General features: G+C 41.7%; 1 protein-coding gene across 1 annotated transcript in view; it reads left to right on the forward strand.

Moving 5' to 3' along the window:
• The window catches only part of SPAST (spastin), a 73,915-nt gene that overhangs the window by 9,574 nt on the left and 42,717 nt on the right, over nucleotides 1-21,624 (forward strand). The window contains exons 2-3 of the mRNA XM_073628027.1: nucleotides 7,024-7,107; nucleotides 12,109-12,192. Of these exons, the coding sequence (XP_073484128.1) occupies nucleotides 7,024-7,107; nucleotides 12,109-12,192 (168 nt within the window). The remainder of the gene's footprint in view (nucleotides 1-7,023; nucleotides 7,108-12,108; nucleotides 12,193-21,624) is intronic.

The following is a 21,624-nucleotide window of genomic DNA, read 5'->3' on the forward strand; positions in this document are numbered from 1 at the left end:
GTCGGAGCGACTTGCGTCGCTCCTATTAGAACGGTTCCGTAGCACAGAACGGGAGGCGACTTGTCAGGCGACTAGGTCGCCTGACAAGTCGCCCCTGTGTGAACCGGCACTCAGGGGAAAAGTTTAAACACTAAACCTTTTTCTGACATTTGTTGATTTCAAGTTTAAAATATTTTTTTTTTTTTTTGCTAGAAAATTACTTATAACCCCCAAATATTATATATATATATATATATATATATATATATATATATATATATATATATATATATATATATATATATATATATATATATATATATATATATATATATATATATATATATATATATATATATATATATATATATATATATATATATATATATATATATATTTTTTTATTAGACACCCTAGAGAATAAAATGGTGGTTGTTGCAATATTTTATGTCACTGTATTTGCGCAGCCGTCTTTCAAATGCAATTTTTTGGAAAAAATTACTTTAATGAATTAAAAAAAAAAAAACAACTAACCAGTAAAGTTAGCCCTTTTTTTGTATAATGTGAAAGATTTTACATTGCGAGAATCGTGATCTTTTTATGCTAAGCAGAAAAAATTGTGATTCTTATTTTGGCCAGAATCGTGCAGCTCTACATATACCTATACCTAGTGCAAAAAGTTACAACGTGACCTTTAAAAAAATAAATAAATAAATAAAAGAAAAAGCCATTTTGTGGGCACTTTTGAAGCGCTTCCCATTCATTTCAATGGACTGGCGTTTTTGAGGCGCTTTTTAAAGCGCTCCAAACATACCCCAAAGATGCTGCTTGCAGGACTTTTTGCACCGCCCCAGTGGGAAAGCATCCATTGAAATGAATGGGAAGCCGTTTTCAGGTGCTATTTTTAGCGCAAAAGCCCCTGAAAAGCGCCTCAGTATGAAAGGGGTCTACATTGCAGGGGTTGTAATTAAAAAGAAATAAACAAAACAAAAAAAACAAGTAGCTAATTAAAAAAAGTATGAAAGTATGCCAAAATATTATTGGGAAATTTCCCACTATGTGCTGATTAGACAGGTGCACATTGCAGTGTGCAGTGTGACAGATATGTAGAAGCACAGCTGTGTCATTTTTGTAGAGTAGGCCTGTAGATGGCCATTTGCTCTTCTGGCGTGATGTTTGCTTATCAGTCCCATCCAGGCATATAGCTTGTGCTGATTCACTGATTCACGGCGTGCGTTCCACTGAAAACCGGATGTGATGTAAATAGTTATCCATGGCAACAGGCAGCAACCCGACCTCTATGCATTTCGCATATAGAGGGATTATCAGGAAATAATAGAATTTCTATTATTTGAACAAAGTTGACTAACTTGGTAAATATAGGCAGCTGTTAAAACTAGTGGATGACCATTTACATCACATCCAGTTTTTTGGTGGATCGCACGCCGGGTACCACAAGGTAACGGCGGGGTGAACGTTTCTCTGGAGCAAGTTTCTGATTGCCAGTGGCATTGTGAAGGCTGATTGAGCTGGCGCCGGTCGGGGCACATTTTGGTGTAAGCAGATTTTATGTCGCTTGTTTTTAAGGTTTTTTCATTAAACTGTGTTGCACGATCACCTTGTTATCTGTCCATTTCCTGATAAATGGGGCCGATTGCCTGATGGGAGAACGCCACCATTGGAGATGTTTGATCATTGTTGAAGAGACTACGAATATTACATCTTCTATTGATAAAAGACGTGATTGGTCCTAGTAATCTTGGGGCTCTGGTGTGTACATTTAGATTGTTGCACATGGTGAAGCACTTGATTTTATTTGGAGAAGAGCACGATTCAAGTCCGTAGGATTCCTTTTTTCACACAGCACAGTGGATGGTCATAAAAACTGACAATACATTATAGTGGACTTTATTTTATTTATTATTTATTTATTTCTCCATTTTTTTTATTTTTTTAAATTTGTTGCAATTTAATGTAATTTCATTCACACCAAGTATACACATTTAGAAATGATTTTTTGCACAATCCCAGTACTGGTTGTGGCACATGAATTTATGAATGTAGTAGTATGTGTTTGTATTTTCACCTTGCTATTTTTCATTTAATGGTTTTCTCACATGTTATTATCAGTATTGAATTGTATTTTTTGGAGTATTGATTGGAAGGGAATAGAGGTAAATTATTGGGCACATAGCAATGCTTATGTTTATTCTGATAAGTAACATGTCTAACTTTTTATTTTACAAATATTTGTTGTAAGTTACTAAATACTCTGGAGCAGGGTCTGCCAACTGGTGGGCTGTGGCACCCAGGGGTACGCAGGGAGCCTTGAGGGGTGCCGTGGCAAAAATACAAAAATTTGCCTGTACAGTCTAATTTGAGTGCTTTCTCTAAGTCCTGTACACACAGAAAGGAGGGGAGAGCACAGCCCGCACCTACCACTGGATCCCTCCTGCTCTACGCGGTTCTCTGTACTGTTACCGGCAAAATGGAAAGCTGTGCTGACCGCCCTTCGGCTCGATTCACACAGGGGCAACACGACTTCAACGCGACTTTACAACGTGACTTCAACCCGACTTCAACACGACTTGTGGATCCGACTTTCAATGAACGGGGATCCGACTTGGATCCCCGCCACTGTGTTTGGTATGAATCTTTAGGGGGAACTCCGCGCCAAATTTTAAATAAAAATCCGGCATGGATTCCCCCCCCAGGGGCATACCAGGCCCTTGGGTCCGGTATGGATCTTGAGGGGAACCCCCCTACGCCGAAAGGACGGCGTGGGGGGTCCCCCCAATCCATACCAGACCCTTATCCGAGCACGCAGCCCGGCCGGACAGGAATGGGGGTGGGGACGAGCGAGCGCCCCCCCCCCCTCCTGAACCGTACCAGGCCGCATGCCCTCAACATGGGGGGGGTTGGTGCCTTGGGGGAGGGGGGCGCGCTGCGGCCCCCCCACCCCAAAGCACCTTGTCCCCATGTTGATGAGGACAAGGGCCTCTTCCCGACAACCCTGGCCGTTGGTTGTCGGGGTCTGCGGGCGGGGGGCTTATCGGAATCTGGGAGCCCCCTTTAATAAGGGGGCCCCCAGATCCCGGCCCCCCACCCTATGTGAATGAGTATGGGGTACATGGTACCCCTACCCATTCACCTAGGGGAAAAAAGCGTCAATAAAACAAACAGTACACAGGTTTTTTAAAATAATTTATTAGGCAGCTCCGGGATCTTCTTCCGACTTCGGGGGTCCTCTTCCGACTTCGGGGGTCTCTCCGCCGTCTCCTCCCGGTGTCCGCATCTTCTGCCGGCTCCTCCGCTATCTTCTGCAGCTCAATTGCTAGCGGTGGTCCGGACTTCTGCCTTCTTCTTTTCTTCCAAAGATGTTGACACGACGCTCTCTCCAGCTGGAATGGTCTCTGAACGCTCCGCAACGGACTTATATAGGCGGTGACCCCGCCCCCTTATGAGGTCACTGTCCCAGGGCATGCTGGGGCTGTGCCGTCATAAGGGGGCGTGGTCATCACCCGGTGACCACGCCTCCTAAAACGTCACAGACCCAGCATGCCCAGGGACTGTGACGGCATAAGGGGGCGGGGTCACGGCCTATATAAGTCCCTTGCAGAGCGCACAGAAACCATTCTGGCTGGGGAGAGCGTCGTGTCAACATCTCTGGAAGAGAAGAGGGAAGAAGATGATCCAGAGGTCCGGACCACCGCTGGCAAAAGAGCGCCTGAAGATAGCGGTGGAGCCGGCAGAAGATGCGGACACCGGGAGAAGACGCCGGAGAGACCCCCGGAGTCGGAAGAAGATCCCGGAGCTGCCTAATAAATTATTTTAAATACCTGTGTACTGGGTTTTTTATTGACGCTTTTTTCCCTAGGTGAATGGGTAGGGGTACCATGTACCCCATACCTATTCACATAGGGTGGGGGGCCGGGATCTGGGGGCCCCCTTATTAAAGGGGGCTCCCAGATTCCGATAAGCCCCCCGCCCGCAGACCCCGACAACCAACGGCCAGGGTTGTCGGGAAGAGGCCCTTGTCCTCATCAACATGGGGACAAGGTGCTTTGGGGTGGGGGGGCCGCAGCGCGCCCCCCTCCCCCAAGGCACCAACCCCCCCATGTTGAGGGCATGCGGCCTGGTACGGTTCAGGAGGGGGGGGGCGCTCGCTCGTCCCCACCCCCATTCCTGTCCGGCCGGGCTGCGTGCTCGGATAAGGGTCTGGTATGGATTGGGGGGGACCCCCCCACGCCGTTTTTTCGGCGTAGGGGGTTCTCCTCAAGGTCCATACCAGACCCAAGGGCCTGGTATGCCCCTGGAGGGGGAACCCATGCCGGATTTTTATTTAAAATTTGGCGCGGAGTTCCCCTCAAGATCATTTGAGCACAAGTCGCATGCCGAAGTCGGATCATGCGAGACGGCGATCCGACTTCAATGATAGTCAATAGGCTGAAGTCGGATCAAAGTCGGATCCAAGTAGTACAGGGAGTACGCTCTGAAGTCGGAGCGACTTCAGTAGTGTCTATTAAGACGCTCCCATGCACTGTAATGTGAATCTCTTTCTGGGGCGACTTGAGGGCTTACAAGTCGGATCCCAAGTCGCGGTAGTGTGAACCGAGCCTTCCGTGTACTACCAACCGATGTTTTCGGTTGTGAAAGAAAGGTCAGGGAGCCAGCACATCTTTCTGTTTTTGGCAGCAACAGTACAGATAACTGCATAGAGGAGGAGAGAGCCGGGAAGAGATGGGGGCTGTGTTAAAGTGTTACTAAACCCACAACAGTAAAACTAGTCTGTATATGCTGTAAGGCATGCTTGTTATACTCACTGTGGAACCTAAGAGGTTAATCCTCTGCATTGTATAAAAAGGCTGTTTGATCCTGTCTTCTCTGATCCTCCCCTTCTTCCACTGGCCCCAATCCATCTCCTGATCGAACAGAGCATTTGGGACAATCTGCACTTGTTCTTGGGAGATTGACCCTGTGCTGATCACATGCAATCAGCACTGTCCAGTTAGAGGGTCAGGGGTCCTGCAGCCTCATAGGACACCCAGAGTAGTATTAAAATTCCTCCTACAAGTTTTAACCAGACACTGATAGAAGTCATAAAACTGCTATATACTGCTGAAGAGAAAGGGTATTTAGCAGTTTGTATTTCACGGACCACTGAACTCTGCCTCTCAAACTACATTTTAGGGCTTGTTCACACCAGGTGCAGGGCAAAGGCTCACATTTTTCCACACTGCACAAGAATGCGCTGCCTTTTGCAGACACACACAGGTGCCATTAATACTTAATGGCATTCCCACGCATCTATCTAATTTGCACATGCAATCGCATTCACATAGTACTGCAGTGTCAATCGCTTTGGTGCAGCAAATAGCATGCCAACACCTTTTTTTTTTTTTTTTTTTTATTTGTATGTTTCACATACACAGCACATTATAAAGACAAAGAAAAAAAAATAGTGCGCTCGGATGCACCTCTGGTGGGATTGAGTCCTCGGACTGGTGTGCCCCAAGATTGTGAACAATTCTTTAGGGTTCCTTGACTGACGAGGCTGAAAAACACTGATCTGGAGTAATATTGTAGCTTAGAATTGTATTTACTTTATCATCACAAAGTTAAAGTTTGTAATTTCTCCCACAGCGATAGAAGATAATGATAATGGCTGGTTAGGTTGGGGAGGAGTGTTCCACTTTCTCATAGTTCTGGGAACATGGTCACTCAAAGATACCTAGCTCTTTATCAACATCCTGGAGCTCAGAGTGATGAAAATGGATCTGCATCACTGGACCCCCTTCTGCAGAGGAACCTGATCAGGGTGAAATCGGACAATTTCACGACTGTGGCCTACATCAGTCACCAGGGGGTACCAGGAGTCAGACAACCCTAAACGAAGTAAATCAACGCATCTCCTAAGAGGGAGAAGTGTTCTGTAGGTCAAATCCAGGAGCCAGCAACCAAAGGCGACCACACTACTTCTGCATATGGACACCCTGGATAGGAAGAGTGTTACTGGCATAATCGCCAAATGAAAGTAAAGACAATCCTAAAGGGAAAACAAATCCAGCAATTCTGTATCTGGGAATAGGAATAATAGGAGTCAATCTGTGTAGTAATTTACCCCTTCCTGCCTACTGTACACAGACATGCAGCCCTTACTGAAGTAGGCTTTTATCCGTGAGGCCGCATAGCTGCGTATCTGTCTATGTTCTGGAAGCGCGCTCCCAGCACATAGACTGGGCTCTCACCGGGAGCCCCGGGTCTCATACTTATGATTGGGACCCAAGACTCCTGGTTACGGGTCACCTGACCAATCTGAGGCTATAACAGTGATTAGTCATTGTGCAGCCCACCCCGTGTTTTACTTTCTCTTCTGAATGGAGAGAAAGATGCATTGTATCTTTCTCTCCTTGCAAGAGATGAAGATATAAATAAACTCAAGTGTGTAAATTAAAAAATGTAACATTTATAAAAATAATAATTAAAAAAAATACAAAATAAAGAAAAAATGGCTGGATCAAGGTTTGATCTAGGTCAGTGTTGCCGTGAAAGGTCAGGGTAGGTATATTTTGGGTAGGATTGAAAAAAAAAAAAATTTTTAAAAATTAGTGTCAGTTACTGTTGGTGTCCAGAGGGTTTTAGAATAAAACAAAAAAACAAAATGAAAACCTTTTGTTTCTGGGCCCTACTACAAGTACAAACAACAAACATACTGTACACATATGCGGTATCACTGTGATTGCCAGGAGCAGACAAATGGTAATATACAGCTAGATTTAAAGACTTTTTTTTTTTTTTTTAATTTTGGGGCAGTTTTTATCTTTGAAAAAAATCTGGAGATATCCGTTACCATTTACCACTAAAGGAAAGCCCACTTTGTCCTGAAAAAAAAAAGTATAATCCATCAGGATACACAAAGTAGTTGCTATTAGTATAGTAGTTCTACTAACATGGGTCAAAATTGCAAAATTGTGTACAGGCATTAACGTTTGTTTTACCCTCAGTCACTAAGTGGTTAGTAATGTTAATATTTTTTGTTTTAAGATCAAAAGGATCAAGCTGTAGAATGGTACAAGAAAGGAATTCAGGAGCTGGAGAAGGGAATTGCAGTACCAGTAACAGGTCAAGGTAATTATATGCATGTTGTTGTCCATATAGTTAATTGTTGAACTTTTAATTTTCTTTAGTTATGATTTCCTGTAGGAGTCATTACTCTTGGTCATGTTGAAGGAAATGTAAAGACCTTTCAATATGTCTTAGGTACATGCATGGAAGAGATCAGATCGGTGTAAATGTCCTTATCAATGCATGTTTTAGGAACTCAAAGATGCAATGTACTGTATATTCAGACTTCACGCTTTACAGTGATTGTGCATTACTGCTTGTTCTTATAATGCACATAAAGTGGGTATAGAAAAGAATCACCCCCTTTAAAATAATCAATATGTTGTTGCTTGGCAGCCTGAAATGAATACTGACACCATTTTTTGTTTTATCTAGTACAACTTATAACGTCAAAGATATAACACCAACATGCCAGAAAAAATGAAAAAACAGAAGTTGTAAAAATTATCCCCCTTGTTAGTATTTTGCTGAACCACTTTTTGTTTCAATTACAGCCTTTAGCCTGTTGGGCTATGCCCACTCTTCTTTGCAGAACTGCTCAAGCTCAGTTAAATTTGATGGTAACCGTTTGTGGACTGCAATCTTCAAGTCATTCCACAGATTTTCAATGAGTATTAAGTCTGGGCTCTGACTAGGGCATGCGAGAACATTCACCTTTTTATCCTTCAACCACTGTGGTCATTTTTACTGTGTGCTTTTGGTCATTGTCATGTTGGAAGGTAAACCTTCTTCTTCCCATTGACCACTTTCTGGCAGAGGGCAGCAGATTTTCCTTAAAGAATTTGATGGTATTTTGCCCCATCCATTTTTCCTTCTATCCTGACAAGTGCTCTAGTCCCTGCTGCAGAGAAACACCCCACATAAAAGGATATTACCCCCTCCATGCTTTACTGTAGGAATGGTGTCATTTGGATGGTGAGCTGTATTGGATTTTTGCTAGACATATTGTTTTTGAGTTGAGGCCAAATTTAATTTTAGTCTCATCTGACCATAACACCTTTTTACATGTGGTCTCAGAATCTTTAAGGGTCGTTTTGGCAAAGCTCAGTCGTGACTGCATGTGACCCCTTGAGTGGCTTTTTTCTTGCAACCCTCCCATACAAGCCACATTGGAGTGGAGAATGGAGTGGAGAATTTGTGATCTGGTTGTCACATGGACACAATGACCACTCTTTGTCATAAATTCCTGCAACTGCTTCAGAGTTGCTATAGGCCTCTTAGTAGCCTCTCTGACCACTTTCATCCTGGCTCTTTTCCATGAGACTCTAAATAAACAGCTGTTTTTGTGGCATCTTACGAGCAAAGGCAGCATCAGCGGAGGCTTGAACATCCAAGTAGTAAAACCTAACAAACGTGAAACAGACCATGTGGCAGCCTAACAAATCTGTGAAACAGTTCAATTCTGAAAAGGCCCAAGAAACTCCCACTGACCTAGTGGAATGGGCCTTAACAGAAAAGGGAGGGACCTTATCATGTAGAGGAATGGTTGCTTGAACAATGACCTGATGAATCCACCTAGTGATAGGGGAACGAGAAGCAGGATGTCTCCTGTGAGAGCCTTCAGGAAGAATAAAAAGAATCCGAAAGTCTAAGGACTGCCATAGCCATAGATGTCCTCATACAACACAACCACATCTAGTCAGTGAACAGGGATATGTCTAGGGTGCTTAGGAGCCAGACCGAAAGATGGCATCCTGGTTAATATGAAAGGGGACCATCTTTGGTAGAAAGGAAGCCTTTCGTCATAGGACAAACCGTGAACAACGCCAGGAAATGTTCCTTACAAGACAATGCCACCAACTCTGATGCACTGCGGAAGTGATGGCAACAAGAAAAAACACTTTGCAAGTGAGCTGAGCTAAGGGAATAATCCATATAGGTTCAAAGGTAAACTTTTGAAGAGCCAAAAGTACTATACGATCCCACAACATCACTGGAAAGCATCTAAGAGGAGCTAAGTGAGCAACTCTGTGCACAAAGGCCTTCACAAGGTAATGCAAGGCTAAAGTGGAGCTCCACCCCCCCCCCCCCCTAAAAAAAAAGAAAATTCAGCAGCCACAAATACTGTAGCTGCTAACTTCTACTATTAGGGCACTTGCCTGTCCAGGAATACCACGGTGTTCTCACCCAAGCCGATTCTTGAATTGGCTTTTGGCTGCTGGTGCCGCCATCTTGGGTAAGGGAAACCGGCAGTGAAGCCTTGCGGCTCGCGAATTGCACTGCCCTTTCTGAATGACATAGATAGACATTGCCTTGCAGGGGATTTCTTTTGTTTCTTCAACTGCGGTTTACAAACCTTGCTAGAAGGCAAAAATTGAGATAAAGAAAACACAGGAGAGATGGGTTTGCTTTTAAGAGCATATTAAATAAAGGCATTAGCCAATGCATCCCATTGGGTAATAAATTTAAAAGAGTGAACAAAAGTTCTGGATGGCTTAAATCCAGTGTAGAAATGCATATAAAAGCAAAGGAGAAGGCCTTCAAAAAATACAAGGTTGAGGGATCATCATCAGCATTCAGACTTTATAAAGAATGCAACAAGAAATGTAAAGGTGCAATAAGGACGGCTAAGATAGAACATGAAAGACACATAGCGGAGGAGAGCAAAAAAAAAAAATCCCAAGAAATTCTTTAAGTATGTAAACAGTAAAAAAGGGAAGACAGACCATATTGGCCCCATAAAGAATGAGAAAGGACATCTGGTTACAAAGGATGGGGAGATGGCGAAGGTATTGAATTTATTCTTCTCAGTCTTCACAAGGGAATCGGGGGGCTTCAGTAACCAAAACTGCAGTATTTATCCTCATGACACATCACAGGAAGCACCTCCATGGTTAACAGAGGTTAGAATTAAAATTGGGAAACTTAACATTTAATAAATCACTGGGACCAGATGGCTTGCACCCGAGGGTACTTGGGGAACTCCGTCAAGTAATTGCCAGACCATTGTTCCTAATTTTTACTGGCAGTCTACTGACTGGAATGGTACCACCTGATTGGAATAAAGCCAATGTAGCACCAATATTTAAAAAGGGTCCAAAATTCATCCCTTATTATTGTTATTATTGGGAATTACAGACCAGTTAGCCTATTATCAATAGTATGTAAACTCTTGGAGGGGATGATAAGGGACTATATATACAAGATTTTAGTAATGAGAAAGGTATCATTAGCAGTAATCGGCATGGATTCATGAAGAATCGTTCTTGCCAAACCAATCTTTTAACCTTCTATGAGGAGGTGAGTTGCCATCTAGATAAAGGAAGGCCCATAGATATGGTGTATCTGGATTTTGCAAAAGCATTTGACACAGTTCCCCATAAATGTTTACTGTACAAAATAAGGTCCGTTGGCATGGACCATAGGGTGAGTACATGGATTGAAAACTGGCTACAAGGGCGAGTTCAGAGGGCAGTGATAAATGGTACTCGGAATGGTCAGAGGTGGGTAGTGGGGTCCCCCAGGGTTCTGTGCTTGGACATATTAAACAGGACCAATCCTGTTTAATTTGTTCATAAACGACCTGGAGGATGGGGTAAACAGTTCAATCTCTGTATTTGCGGACAATACTAAGCTAAGCAGGGCAATAACTTCTCAGCAGGATGTGGAAACCTTTCAAAAAGATCTAAACAAATTAATGGGGTGGCAAATGAGGTTCAATGTAGAAGAATGTAAAATAATGCATTTGGGTGGTAAAAATATGAATGCAGTCTATACACTGGGTGGGAGAACCTCTGGGGGAATCTAGGATGGAAAAGGACCTGGGGGTTCTAGTAGATGATAGGATCAGCAATGGCATGCAATGCCAAGCTGCTGCTAACAAAGCAAACAGAATATTGGCATGCATTGAAAAGGGGATTAATTCCAGAGATAAAACAATAATTCTCCCGCTCTACAAGACTCTGGTTCGACCGCACCTAGAGTATGCTGTCCAGTTCTCAGGAAGGATGTACTGGAAATGGAGCGAGTACAAAGAAGGGCAACAAAGCTAATAAAGGGTCTGGAGGATATTGGTTATGAGGAAAGGTTGCAAGCACTGAACTTATTCTCTCTGGAGAAGAGATGCTTGAGAGGGGATATGATTTCAATAAACAAATACCATACAGGTGACCCCACAATAGGGATAAAACTTTTTAGCAGAAGGGACTTTAACAAGACTCGTGGCCACTCATTAAAATTAGAAGAAAAGAGGTTTAACCTTTAACTATGTAGAGGGTTCGATTGGGGAGTGATTACCTGCGGTTATGTGCGGATAGCAGCACTAAATCGCTCCTGGGTGCAGTCAATTCTATTTTTTTCTATCTGCACCAAACTGCATGTAATGAAAACGCAGCTAAATGCAGTGTGTGAATGGGGCCATAGGTAGAAAACGCAGCAAAATACACAATTCTATCCATCTGTGTGAAAGGGGCCTTAAAGGGTCATCCAGCAGGGGGACTGATCTGACAGGAGATGTGGGAGATAGTCCATGTCCTTGATATTAGGAAGTTAGCATGCACTGACAATCAAATCAGTTCTAGACATTGGTGTTCTAATTGCCTGAAAAACAGGAATGGAGTATCTTGCTACTTAAATCAGCAAGCGTCCACCATAGTAAATTTTCTTTTTACAGTCTGGGAAACAGTGGGCATAGTGGCTATGCAGAATCATATTAAAATCACCCAAGCAAATGTATCTCCAGTTGTTATTTCAATGTATCACATACCTCAATGTTCTATGAATAATTTTGTATATTTGTTCACTAATAAAACTTTTCTGTTAAAAAAAAAAAAAAATCACCCAAGCAAAAGATGGTCGAAATGCATATTGTGACATGAAAATCGGATCTTCCTGCAGTATTGTAAAGTTAAAAGTGGGAGGAATAAAAAATGCCAGTACAGTAACCGTATAGCTATACGGTTATAAAGCCTATCAAGAGTTCTATTTTACCTGAAGTGTGAACTCAACCCTGTAGTAACTGCTCGTAACCTGATAATGTGATGTATGTTCTTTTTCTGCATACAGGTGAACAATATGACAGAGCACGACGTCTACAAACTAAAATGACAACAAATCTTCTAATGGCAAGGGATCGGTTACAGTTATTGGGTATGATTTTGCTTTTGTTCTCACTGTTTAGATTTTGTTTCATTTTAAGCTTTTGTCAAAGAAACTCCTGAACCCCTAATCACAGCTTTTGTGTGTAACTTTACCATTTTCTGTCTCTAAAGACCAGATGGCTTTAGTATGAAAGTTAAAGCTATCCTCAACCAGGCAACAAATGCACTAGGAAACTATTCCTGAGAGAAATATTTGGTTGATGTTGGTGACCCCCCTTCTGAAGATCATAGTTGCCCAACTGTAATGCTGATCCTTTGAAAAAAAAAGTTAAAATTGGAGCACCTTGTCTGAATACCTGTTTGAGTTCAGTGATTCAGAAAGGGTTGAAGGCAGAGGATCTGCATACCTGTCAGACAACTAGCATTTTCATTAAAGGACTGCAATGGCAAACCTCTGTTTTCTTTCATTCCAGTTTCCCTTTTTTTGTTCAAAGATCATAGGACCTGCTCTGTCTTTGTGTCTGCCCCATGAGTCATTTCCTCTTACTTGTATATTGCCATGAAAACCATTACATGTTCACTAGGTTTCGTCTGAAATTACTTTGAAATTGTAGAAGTAGTTACTACTTTATACAACTGAGTTTTTTTTTTTTTTTTTTTTCTTTTTCATTACTATAGTAAGTCTGATTTATGTTTATATTTAATTTCCTATTCTTGTCCTATAAATACGAATATAAAACAGAATATACACATCTCTTCCATTGATTGATTTGGTCCACTACATTTGCCTAAAGGGGTACCACACATGCTCATCAAGCTGGTCATAGATGTGTTTTTTTTCGTTAAGCGGCTTGAATGAAAAAAATTGACCCAATTCCCCCATCCACACATTCGACTTGGATGCAGAAATCCCTCTCTGTTGTGTCTTTGTATTCTGACAGTGGGGAGTCTTCCCTCCCATCAGAATGCACAGATCGGTGCTGCAGGCTATAGCTTGCAGCACTGATAATGTGGAGATTTTCCAACAGGGTGGTTGAACAGAAGTTGATTGGTTCAACCACAGTGGCTATACATGGATCAAAATTCAGCCTGTCTTTCACCTTCTGAATTTCAAGCCACGTATGGCCAGCTTTAGCTAATCGGAGTCTTTGCCTTTAGATTCCTTTTACTCTATATTAATTTGTAAAGCCTAGTACACACTAGTAGCTTTTTTTTTTCTCCCAGTTTAGCCCAGCAGGAGGAGCCACTGTACTAACCATGCGATGTTAGTATAGCGATCTCCCCTGCTGTGCTGTTGTGTTCTGACACGGGGATGGGCCCCCCTGCCAGAACACTCCAGTCAGTGCTCCCTGCCATTGGCTGAGAGCGCTGATCGGGAGCTGATCGGCAGACCTTTTTCAGTCATGCCCCATGGACAGAGTCTGGCTGAAGGACTGGCTTCTGTCTGTCTGGCTACAGTACACATGGGCTGAATGACTGCCAGTTTCTATTGAACCGGCCGATTCTGCCTGACATTCGCCCGTGTGTACTATGCTTAAGTGTTGTCCTGCAGTCTTATATAAATCTATTCTCCCCTCTGCTGACAAGTTTTGATAATGCATTTTACCAAAAAGCAATATGTTTTAGTAAAAGCAATTTCACAAAACTATAATTAAAAAAACTTGCAATGTAGTGGATGGGGGTGCTGAGAAGTCATAAGTATAAATAAAAAATTTGCTCATATGTAAAAATGCAATTTGCTAGCTGCCTACTCTGGTCTAGGTATAGGGTGATGGGAGGAGATATGCTTTTGAAAACAACATTAGCAGTCAAAGTGGCTATCTGGAGTAGAATGGGACTATAGATATGGAGGTTAAACATATTAATAAACCTGCTTCCAACCCACAACTTGAAATGTTTCAACTTATAGTATGCCTTAAAGAACATGCTGTTTACTATCAAATGTATGATGATGAAAAAATCCTGTTTTGCTTCAAATATTTTGTGGCCTTAAACCAGCTCAAATATCAGAGAACTGGATTTTTACGTAAATCAAATTTTAGAAAATGCCAGGCTGGCTGGATTTGCTGAACAGTGTGCATGGCCTTTGCAAATTTTGTAAATGCATTGCTTATTCTAATACCACACACACAGGGAATCTGTCTTGGAAGATTTTAAATTAGCATTAATAGTCTGTTTAAGTTTTCATGATCACTGAAAAAAATATATAGTCTAAAACCAGTTGCTTTGTGATGTTTCTACAATATGAAAATGAAATACTGACTGTCTTCTACTCTAAACCTAAACTGCTCTATAATCTAAAGCCCTCTGTGCACTGGTAAGGAGTAGTCCTACTTTTATACTCCCTTTCTTTGCGCTATGAAGCACATTCATATAATTTCTGAAAACACTCCTATTGCCACATACGTAAATAATTGTTGAAAATAGGAGGGAGAAACCCAAGAGCCGGACTTTAGAGGCAAATTGAACCACATTGATTGAATAAAATTTAAATTTTATTTATAAGCACAGAAATATAAAAGATGGAGCACGTAGAAACATGCCACTAAAAACAAGTATACACATATATACAAGATATAGCCAACAAAGGCCTAATATTTCAGATTCCAGGTTACGCAACCAGGGTGCATGGAGGCTTCTTCAGGGGTTCCTTGCCAAAATGCCTAAAAAATGTATAAAATTCTGTCTTTTATTACATAAAGCCACGGGTTTTCATTATGCACTATTTCGACTTTCTAGACACTGGCATCCTAACAACCAATGATGTCATCAGTTGATAAGGAGGATGTCTGTTGCCTCCACAGCATCCTTGTTTGATCCTCCTCTGCCTGTCTCCCTCAGCACTGGGGTCACATTATCTGACTGGGAGATTGGAATACACTGGAATACTAATAAGTACTGTACCAGTGTACAAAAGTGTATTTTCTATGGAGAAAAACATCACCTTTAAAGTTGGGGTGTGCTTCATCATTTTTTTTTTTTTTTTTGTTATGTAGTCTTTATTTTGATTTTCACAAACATTGAGCTTACAAAGAACAGAGAGCCCAAACTGGCACGAATGCAAAAGTTACAGACTTGAATTTGGCAATCAAAGCGTATTGGTATATCCATCGAAAATCATACATGTTGAAATGCAATCTTATACCCTCGTTGAACCAGTCAATAGCTATGATCCCAGTTGTAAAACATGTTTGAGGGCCAGGATGGGCAGGGGTAGATAAAGGGGTGTGGGGGGGGAGTTTGAGAAGGGGATCAAGCATAAAAGTGGTAGAGAAACAAAATAAAACAAATTAAAAAACAGAACAAAACAAAAACAACAGCCAGCACTATCACTAGGAAGATAAATTATAATTTAAAAAATATTCCACGGAACCAGGCAGGTCTGCCTCGAACTTTAACAAAACTAAGCTAGATCAGTTCCTTGACTATAAGGGTGTATGGGGCCTTGAGACCGATGGCTGTGGGGACTGTGATATATTGGCAGTGTAATGTTTCCAGGTGGCCCAAATCCCATAGAATTTTTCATATCGGTCCCTACATGTTGCCATCCACTCTTCTGCAGCCATTATGTTATTTATCAAGTGGATCCAATCAGCTTGCCCAGGACCATGAGCTGTTTTCCAGTGAACAGGAATCAAGGGCCTGGCTGCATTCAGGAGATAAGGTAGGACCGACTTGCAGTAATGGCTGAGAGGAATAGACGGCACATGGAGCAGGAACTCCAAGGGAGAGTCGGGCATCTCAATATCCAAGATCACTTTGATCTGAGCCCTGATATCCTGCCAATACGGCCAGAGCTTTTGGCACTCCCACCAAATATGTAGGTAAGTGCCCTCCAGCCCACAGCCCCTCCAGCAGGCATCAGAGACTGTTGGAAAAATCCTGGCCAGGTTAGCAGGTACTCTGTACCAACGGGTCAATAGTTTGAAGCAATTTGCCTGCATCTTTGTGTTTACAGAACTTGCATTGGTAAGGCGATACAGGTGGTCCAACTGAGTCTCTGTGAACGTATGCTGCAAGTCTCTCTCCCACTCCCGTATGCAGACTAGCTTACCCCTGGACTCTGCCGATTGCAGCATCTCATACAAGACTAAGATTGAGTGTGGAATGTGGGCAGCTGACATGCATAGCTTCTCAAATGAAGTGAGGGAGGATGGGGGGTCTGATACCCTGAGGACAAAATGACGCAACTGCCTGTAGCGCCAATCATCCAGCGGGAAGCTACCAAATTGGTCACAGAGCCAGTCCAGGGATACCAGACCCTGTTCTTGTATGAATCTACCACAACGCACCTCTCCATCCCTTGCCCATGTACGAAAGTAGAAGAGCTGTTCCCCAGGAATGAACCAGGGGAAGCCTCCTTAAAGGTTCAAGAGGGGAGACAGGAGGAGCCCCTTTGCATTGAGAGTGTCCCATATTTTCAGAGCATGGTTGGTGACAGGGCACACAGAATCTGAAAGACCCCAATGTTCTCTGGAGAGCCAAGGGGAGTGAGATAGGTTGCGTCCAGCCAGAAATTTCTCTAAGGGGACCCATAATTTAGTGTGTACATTATGGTGCCAGTTCAATATCCGCTGTTGCTTCATAATATCTACGGAGGGATGAAACCCTCAATCACCCAAATCTCTTAGGGCATTGCAGAGTGCAAAGGGCCACCCGGGGGCTCCGCCCTTGCCAGATAAATTTTAGAAATGGTCTGTTGAGGGCTGAGAAGAAGGACCTGGGCAATGATATAGGCACTATCTGTAGGTAGAAAATAATTCCGTGGCAACACATTCATTATTAAGATACTGACTCGGCCCATCCATAAGAAAGTGGTACGGTCCCATTTTAGCAAGTCTGATCAAATCGTTGAAAGCAAGGGGACATAATTACTAGTGTATAGTTGAGAGAATTGGGCCAGAAGATGAATTTCTAGATATTTTAGGGAGAGCAACACCAAGTGAAGGAAATGAAGGCTTGTAACCGAGTACGCATTTCAGGGGGAATGGCAAGGGGGAGAATCTCCGACTTGCTATAATTAGTTTTGAAATTTTGAAAGTGAGTGGAACCTCTGTAGCTCAGCCATAATATTAGGAAGGGAGATCAGTGGATCTGCCACATAAAATGGGACATCATCAGCATAAGCTGACAGTTTGTGCTCTGTAGTCCCCACACTAAGTCCCCTAATGTTAGGATTCAAACGAATCGTATTCAACAATGGCTCGAGGGTAAGAGCAAATATGAGTGGGGATAGGGGGCAACCCTGCCTCGGTGGGTCAGTCAGGTTTTAGATTACTGTTATGTCGCCAGCCAAGTGCAAGGGATCCACATCTCAGTGAGAAACTCAGAGAAGGAGAGAAACCCAGAAGGAACAATGTAGCGTAACTCTGTACGTGTACAAAAAAGGGGCTCTGTCTTGGCATCGGGAATTGTCTGCCGATACACCAAAAAGATGGCTCCCGTTGCTCTGTGCTCCCTAGAGCCAGCGTGCGTTCCAACAGTTGAATATGACGTAACCAGAAGTCCCCGCTTCTACGCGTTTCATCATCAGGCGGCCTCTTTAGGGGAAGAGGGGGGTTTCTAGAACCTGTTGCACCATAAATATTCTAAATTTAACTTTGCCTTTTAAGCTTGTGTAAAGCTTTGTGAATTGAACTACATGTTTGAAACCGCTCTGCAGCCTAAAACACAGTTAATCACTAGCTAAACTGACCACAAGGACATCAGTAAAGCAACTGGGAACTAATGGAGATACTCTATTTGGTATAAATTGCTATTGCTCATGTGTACAACACAGGCAGAAAAATTTTGAGATGAATTGGCATCTACTCTTTCAGTCACTCTGTGACTGGTTTCTTGCATTTGTTACCTTTAAAGGACGTGCACTAAATTAGGCAGTGTGATGTTTTCATACATATTTTTCCAATGACAGATTTCCATTATTTTGCTGCACGTAGCCTTAGTAGCACCTTATACCATAAAGCATGCTGCTAATACTTCAGAGATTAACTTATTTGCCACTGGTGAAAGAACCTCTAAGACTGCTGATATCATTTTTTTTGGGGAAATATTCACTTTAAAAAAAAAAAAAACTTTTTTTTTTTATGGCGTAAGGGTGGTTATAATCCCTGTCCTCCCATTGGGGAGATTTTCCTTCACTTTCCATCCCATAGCCAAAATGGGAAGTGACAGGTGTCACCATAACTGCTGTCCTGTTGTAGGATTTCCCCTCTGCTCTTGTTCAAGTGACAACCCAATATCTGGACTTTCCTTTCACTTCCACTCTGAGAGAACGATAAACAGGAGTAATAGGGTGAATCTCTTCCTAATAGTAGAAGAGAAATCAATAAGGAAATGTGCCCTAATCCCTCCCCTTCATGACCAGGCCATTTATAGCAATGCAATATAGCACTGCATTATATTAACTGACAATTATGCGATCATGCAACACTGTACCCAAATGAAATTTAGGTCATTTTTTTTCCCCCACAAATGGAGCTTTCTTATGGTGGTATTTGATTACCTCTGGGTTTTTTGTTTTTTTTTTTTTAATTAATTTTTTGCGCTATAAACAAAAAAAGGCTGTCCATTTAAAAAAAATAAATACATTTTTTACTTTTTGCTATAAAACATTTCTCCACAAAAAATGTATTTAATTAAAAAAAGAATTCTTCATAAATGTAGGTCAATATGTATTATGCTACATTATATTTGGTAAAAAAAAATCCCAATAAGCGTATATTGATTGACTTGCGCAAAAGTTATAGCATCTACAAACTGAAGTAGATGGACCTATTTTTTAATTTTATTTTTGTTGTTGTTGGTATTGTTAAATCAGTCTGGCTGTCCCATAGCATGAACCACCTTTTGCTATACAGGTCACCCACAGAGTAGAAATACTGCTTTGTTTGCTGTTTGAGGGAACTTCTTGGTGTTTTGGGTACTTTGCTGTTGCTGAACAATGCTGTTCTCGAGCTACCATATGTCGGAATTTTTTTTTTTTTTTAAGATTGGGAAAGTGGTACTTACTATTATATTGTTGTATACCATATTTCGCAAGCTATTCAGTCTAATATTTTGTCAGTACACCTTTATTTATTTCACTAAGATTTCTTTTATTTTAATTTTTCTTTTCTCAGCGAAAGTATTCGGGCAACACCATCAGTTTCTCTTTTATAAAATGTACTTGTTGTATTATGTATGTAAATATTATTATACATTCGTCCAGCATCCAAGTGCAGTGCCTACATTGTCCATGTGTGTTTTGTTATGGTGTTTGTGTTTTTTTTTTTTTTTTTTTTTTTTGCTTCGCTAAAATTTCAGCAGTTGTCTTTGGAGATTTTTCATAATGTCTGGCAGTATTTTTGCTTTAAAAAAAATAAGCTAATTGCCTATTTAAAAAATTAACCTTGCAAAAAAGACTACTTGTACGCAGAGCAAAGCCGCTGGCAAAATCCTTTGACATACTTCTGGGTGTTTTGGATGCCTGTGTTCCCGCACCATGTGCTATGGGTTCTTTCTTCACCCCCATCACTACAGTGTTATGGAAATCCTGATTTTGGCTTTACAACCTTCGTGATTCACAGGCCTGGAAAAAGCATGCATACTTTTTTTTTTTTTTTTTTTTTTTTTTAAATCTGCTGTGTTAAGAAATGAAAGGTCCTGCAGTCTCTTCTTAAATTAAATCTATGGTCACAGCATACACTTTCATAAATAACATCATCATTGTAATAATATAAACAATAGTTCTTTCCAGTAAAAGCTTTATTTGCAAAATCTCCTTTTTCATGCTGTAGTTCTGCCTGTCTGCTGGCCATTTCTTTATGCAACTTCCTGGACTCCTCCCTGCATGCTTTGCAACTTCTCTTCTGTTCACTTGTTTAATTGTCCCATCGTGCTTTGCTGCCCGCAATCATTGATTTCTGTACTGACTTTGCCTTCTAAAACTCTTCCTCTCAGCCTCTCTAAGACAGCAGTGCTACTCGCAGGTCATGAATTTTGGCCTATTCAGCAAGAATTTACTGAAATTTGAGCCGTGGGTGGCCTTGTTGGCACCACCCAACTCTACAAATTTGAATTGAAAAAATATTAATAATAAATGTAGGCTGCCTTTACTAAGGTGAAAAGCAGCTGACACCAATCTGGGTATCACCCACATACAAAAAATATATAAATATAAATTTGGGCAGCGCTCAAACACTTGCACTAAATAAATTATATACTGAAAATCAAACAAAAAAAATAGTCTGCTGTGACCTCACAGAATTCTCTTGTGCACTTTTCCACCATTTAGTGTATTTAATACATAGTCCAATATTTATTGGCAAACCACCTTCTCTTCATCCACAGGAGCTAGATGGAAAACTGTTTAAGAAACCGACCGATATTTTTTTCCGGTGCCGATACGATACCGATATTTCAGCCCCACCTCTGAAGCCGATAGCCAATATTGTGTGCTGATATTCTGTACATTTAAATTAAAAGAAAATGTTTACACTCCTCACCTTTTTTTTAGGATGCCAGTAATCCCGGAAGTGATGTCATGACATCACTTCCGGCTTACTAGAGCTGAGACTTGAACGAAGCATCTGCTTTGTTCGGGTATTTGGCAGCCGGCGGATGTGCCGGCTGGTTGCTCGGGCCTCCCAGTGGGACGGGAAAGCGGCGGGGGGGGGGGGGGACGTCCCTTCCCGCTGTTTGTAATAACAGGCAAGCGTCTGCTGAGCTGCATCGGTTGCTAAAACAATAAAGCTGACCGTCTGCTTTAAAGAATGGTACTGGGGTAATGCCTGCCCGGTAAAACCCCTTGAAGCAATGTCGGGTACGTTTGTGCCCGATACTTCCAAAAAAAAGGTGAATATCGGCCACCGATAATCGCTCAATCCCTAATAAAAAGTGACTGCATCTAATCAGATGCAATCAATCCATATTCAGACCGCTGCTGTTGCTTTGGCTATTTAAATGTAGTGCTATTTAGTAAATGTGGGGGAATCTATTGATTTTCTTTTGATCAGTCAATGGGGCTGAATGAGAGAAATTGAAGCGTGCAGATGACTAGCCTAAGTAGATAATCTATAAATCCTTTACAATTAATAAAATAACAGGAAAAACACGAAGCACACTGAAAATAAATTATGGTCTCCCTTTATGCTGTTTGTACTTGGCGTAGGGCAGTCTGCCTACTATTTTAGAGAAATAATGACTTCTACAGCTGATTGGTTTGTAAATGGCAATAAACAGATATTGGATGGAAAAGGTGGATATCTGATGATTGCATGTTCTCATTCAGCAGACATAGTCTTAAGACCCCTTTTAGTCCCCCCCCCCCCCCCAAGATGTTCATCATTGTGTATGTGCAATTCTGGGAAAGAACTAGAATAAGCCACCTAGTGCACTTAGACACTAAATAAACACGTGATTTGATTATGTTTTTGCCTTTGACCCTTTATTGTAATTCACAAGATATCATGCCCTTCATAATTTTTAAACCCTGTAAAAA

The sequence above is a fragment of the Aquarana catesbeiana genome, linkage group LG04, assembly GCF_042186555.1.
Source record: "Aquarana catesbeiana isolate 2022-GZ linkage group LG04, ASM4218655v1, whole genome shotgun sequence".
NCBI lineage: Eukaryota > Metazoa > Chordata > Amphibia > Anura > Ranidae > Aquarana > Aquarana catesbeiana.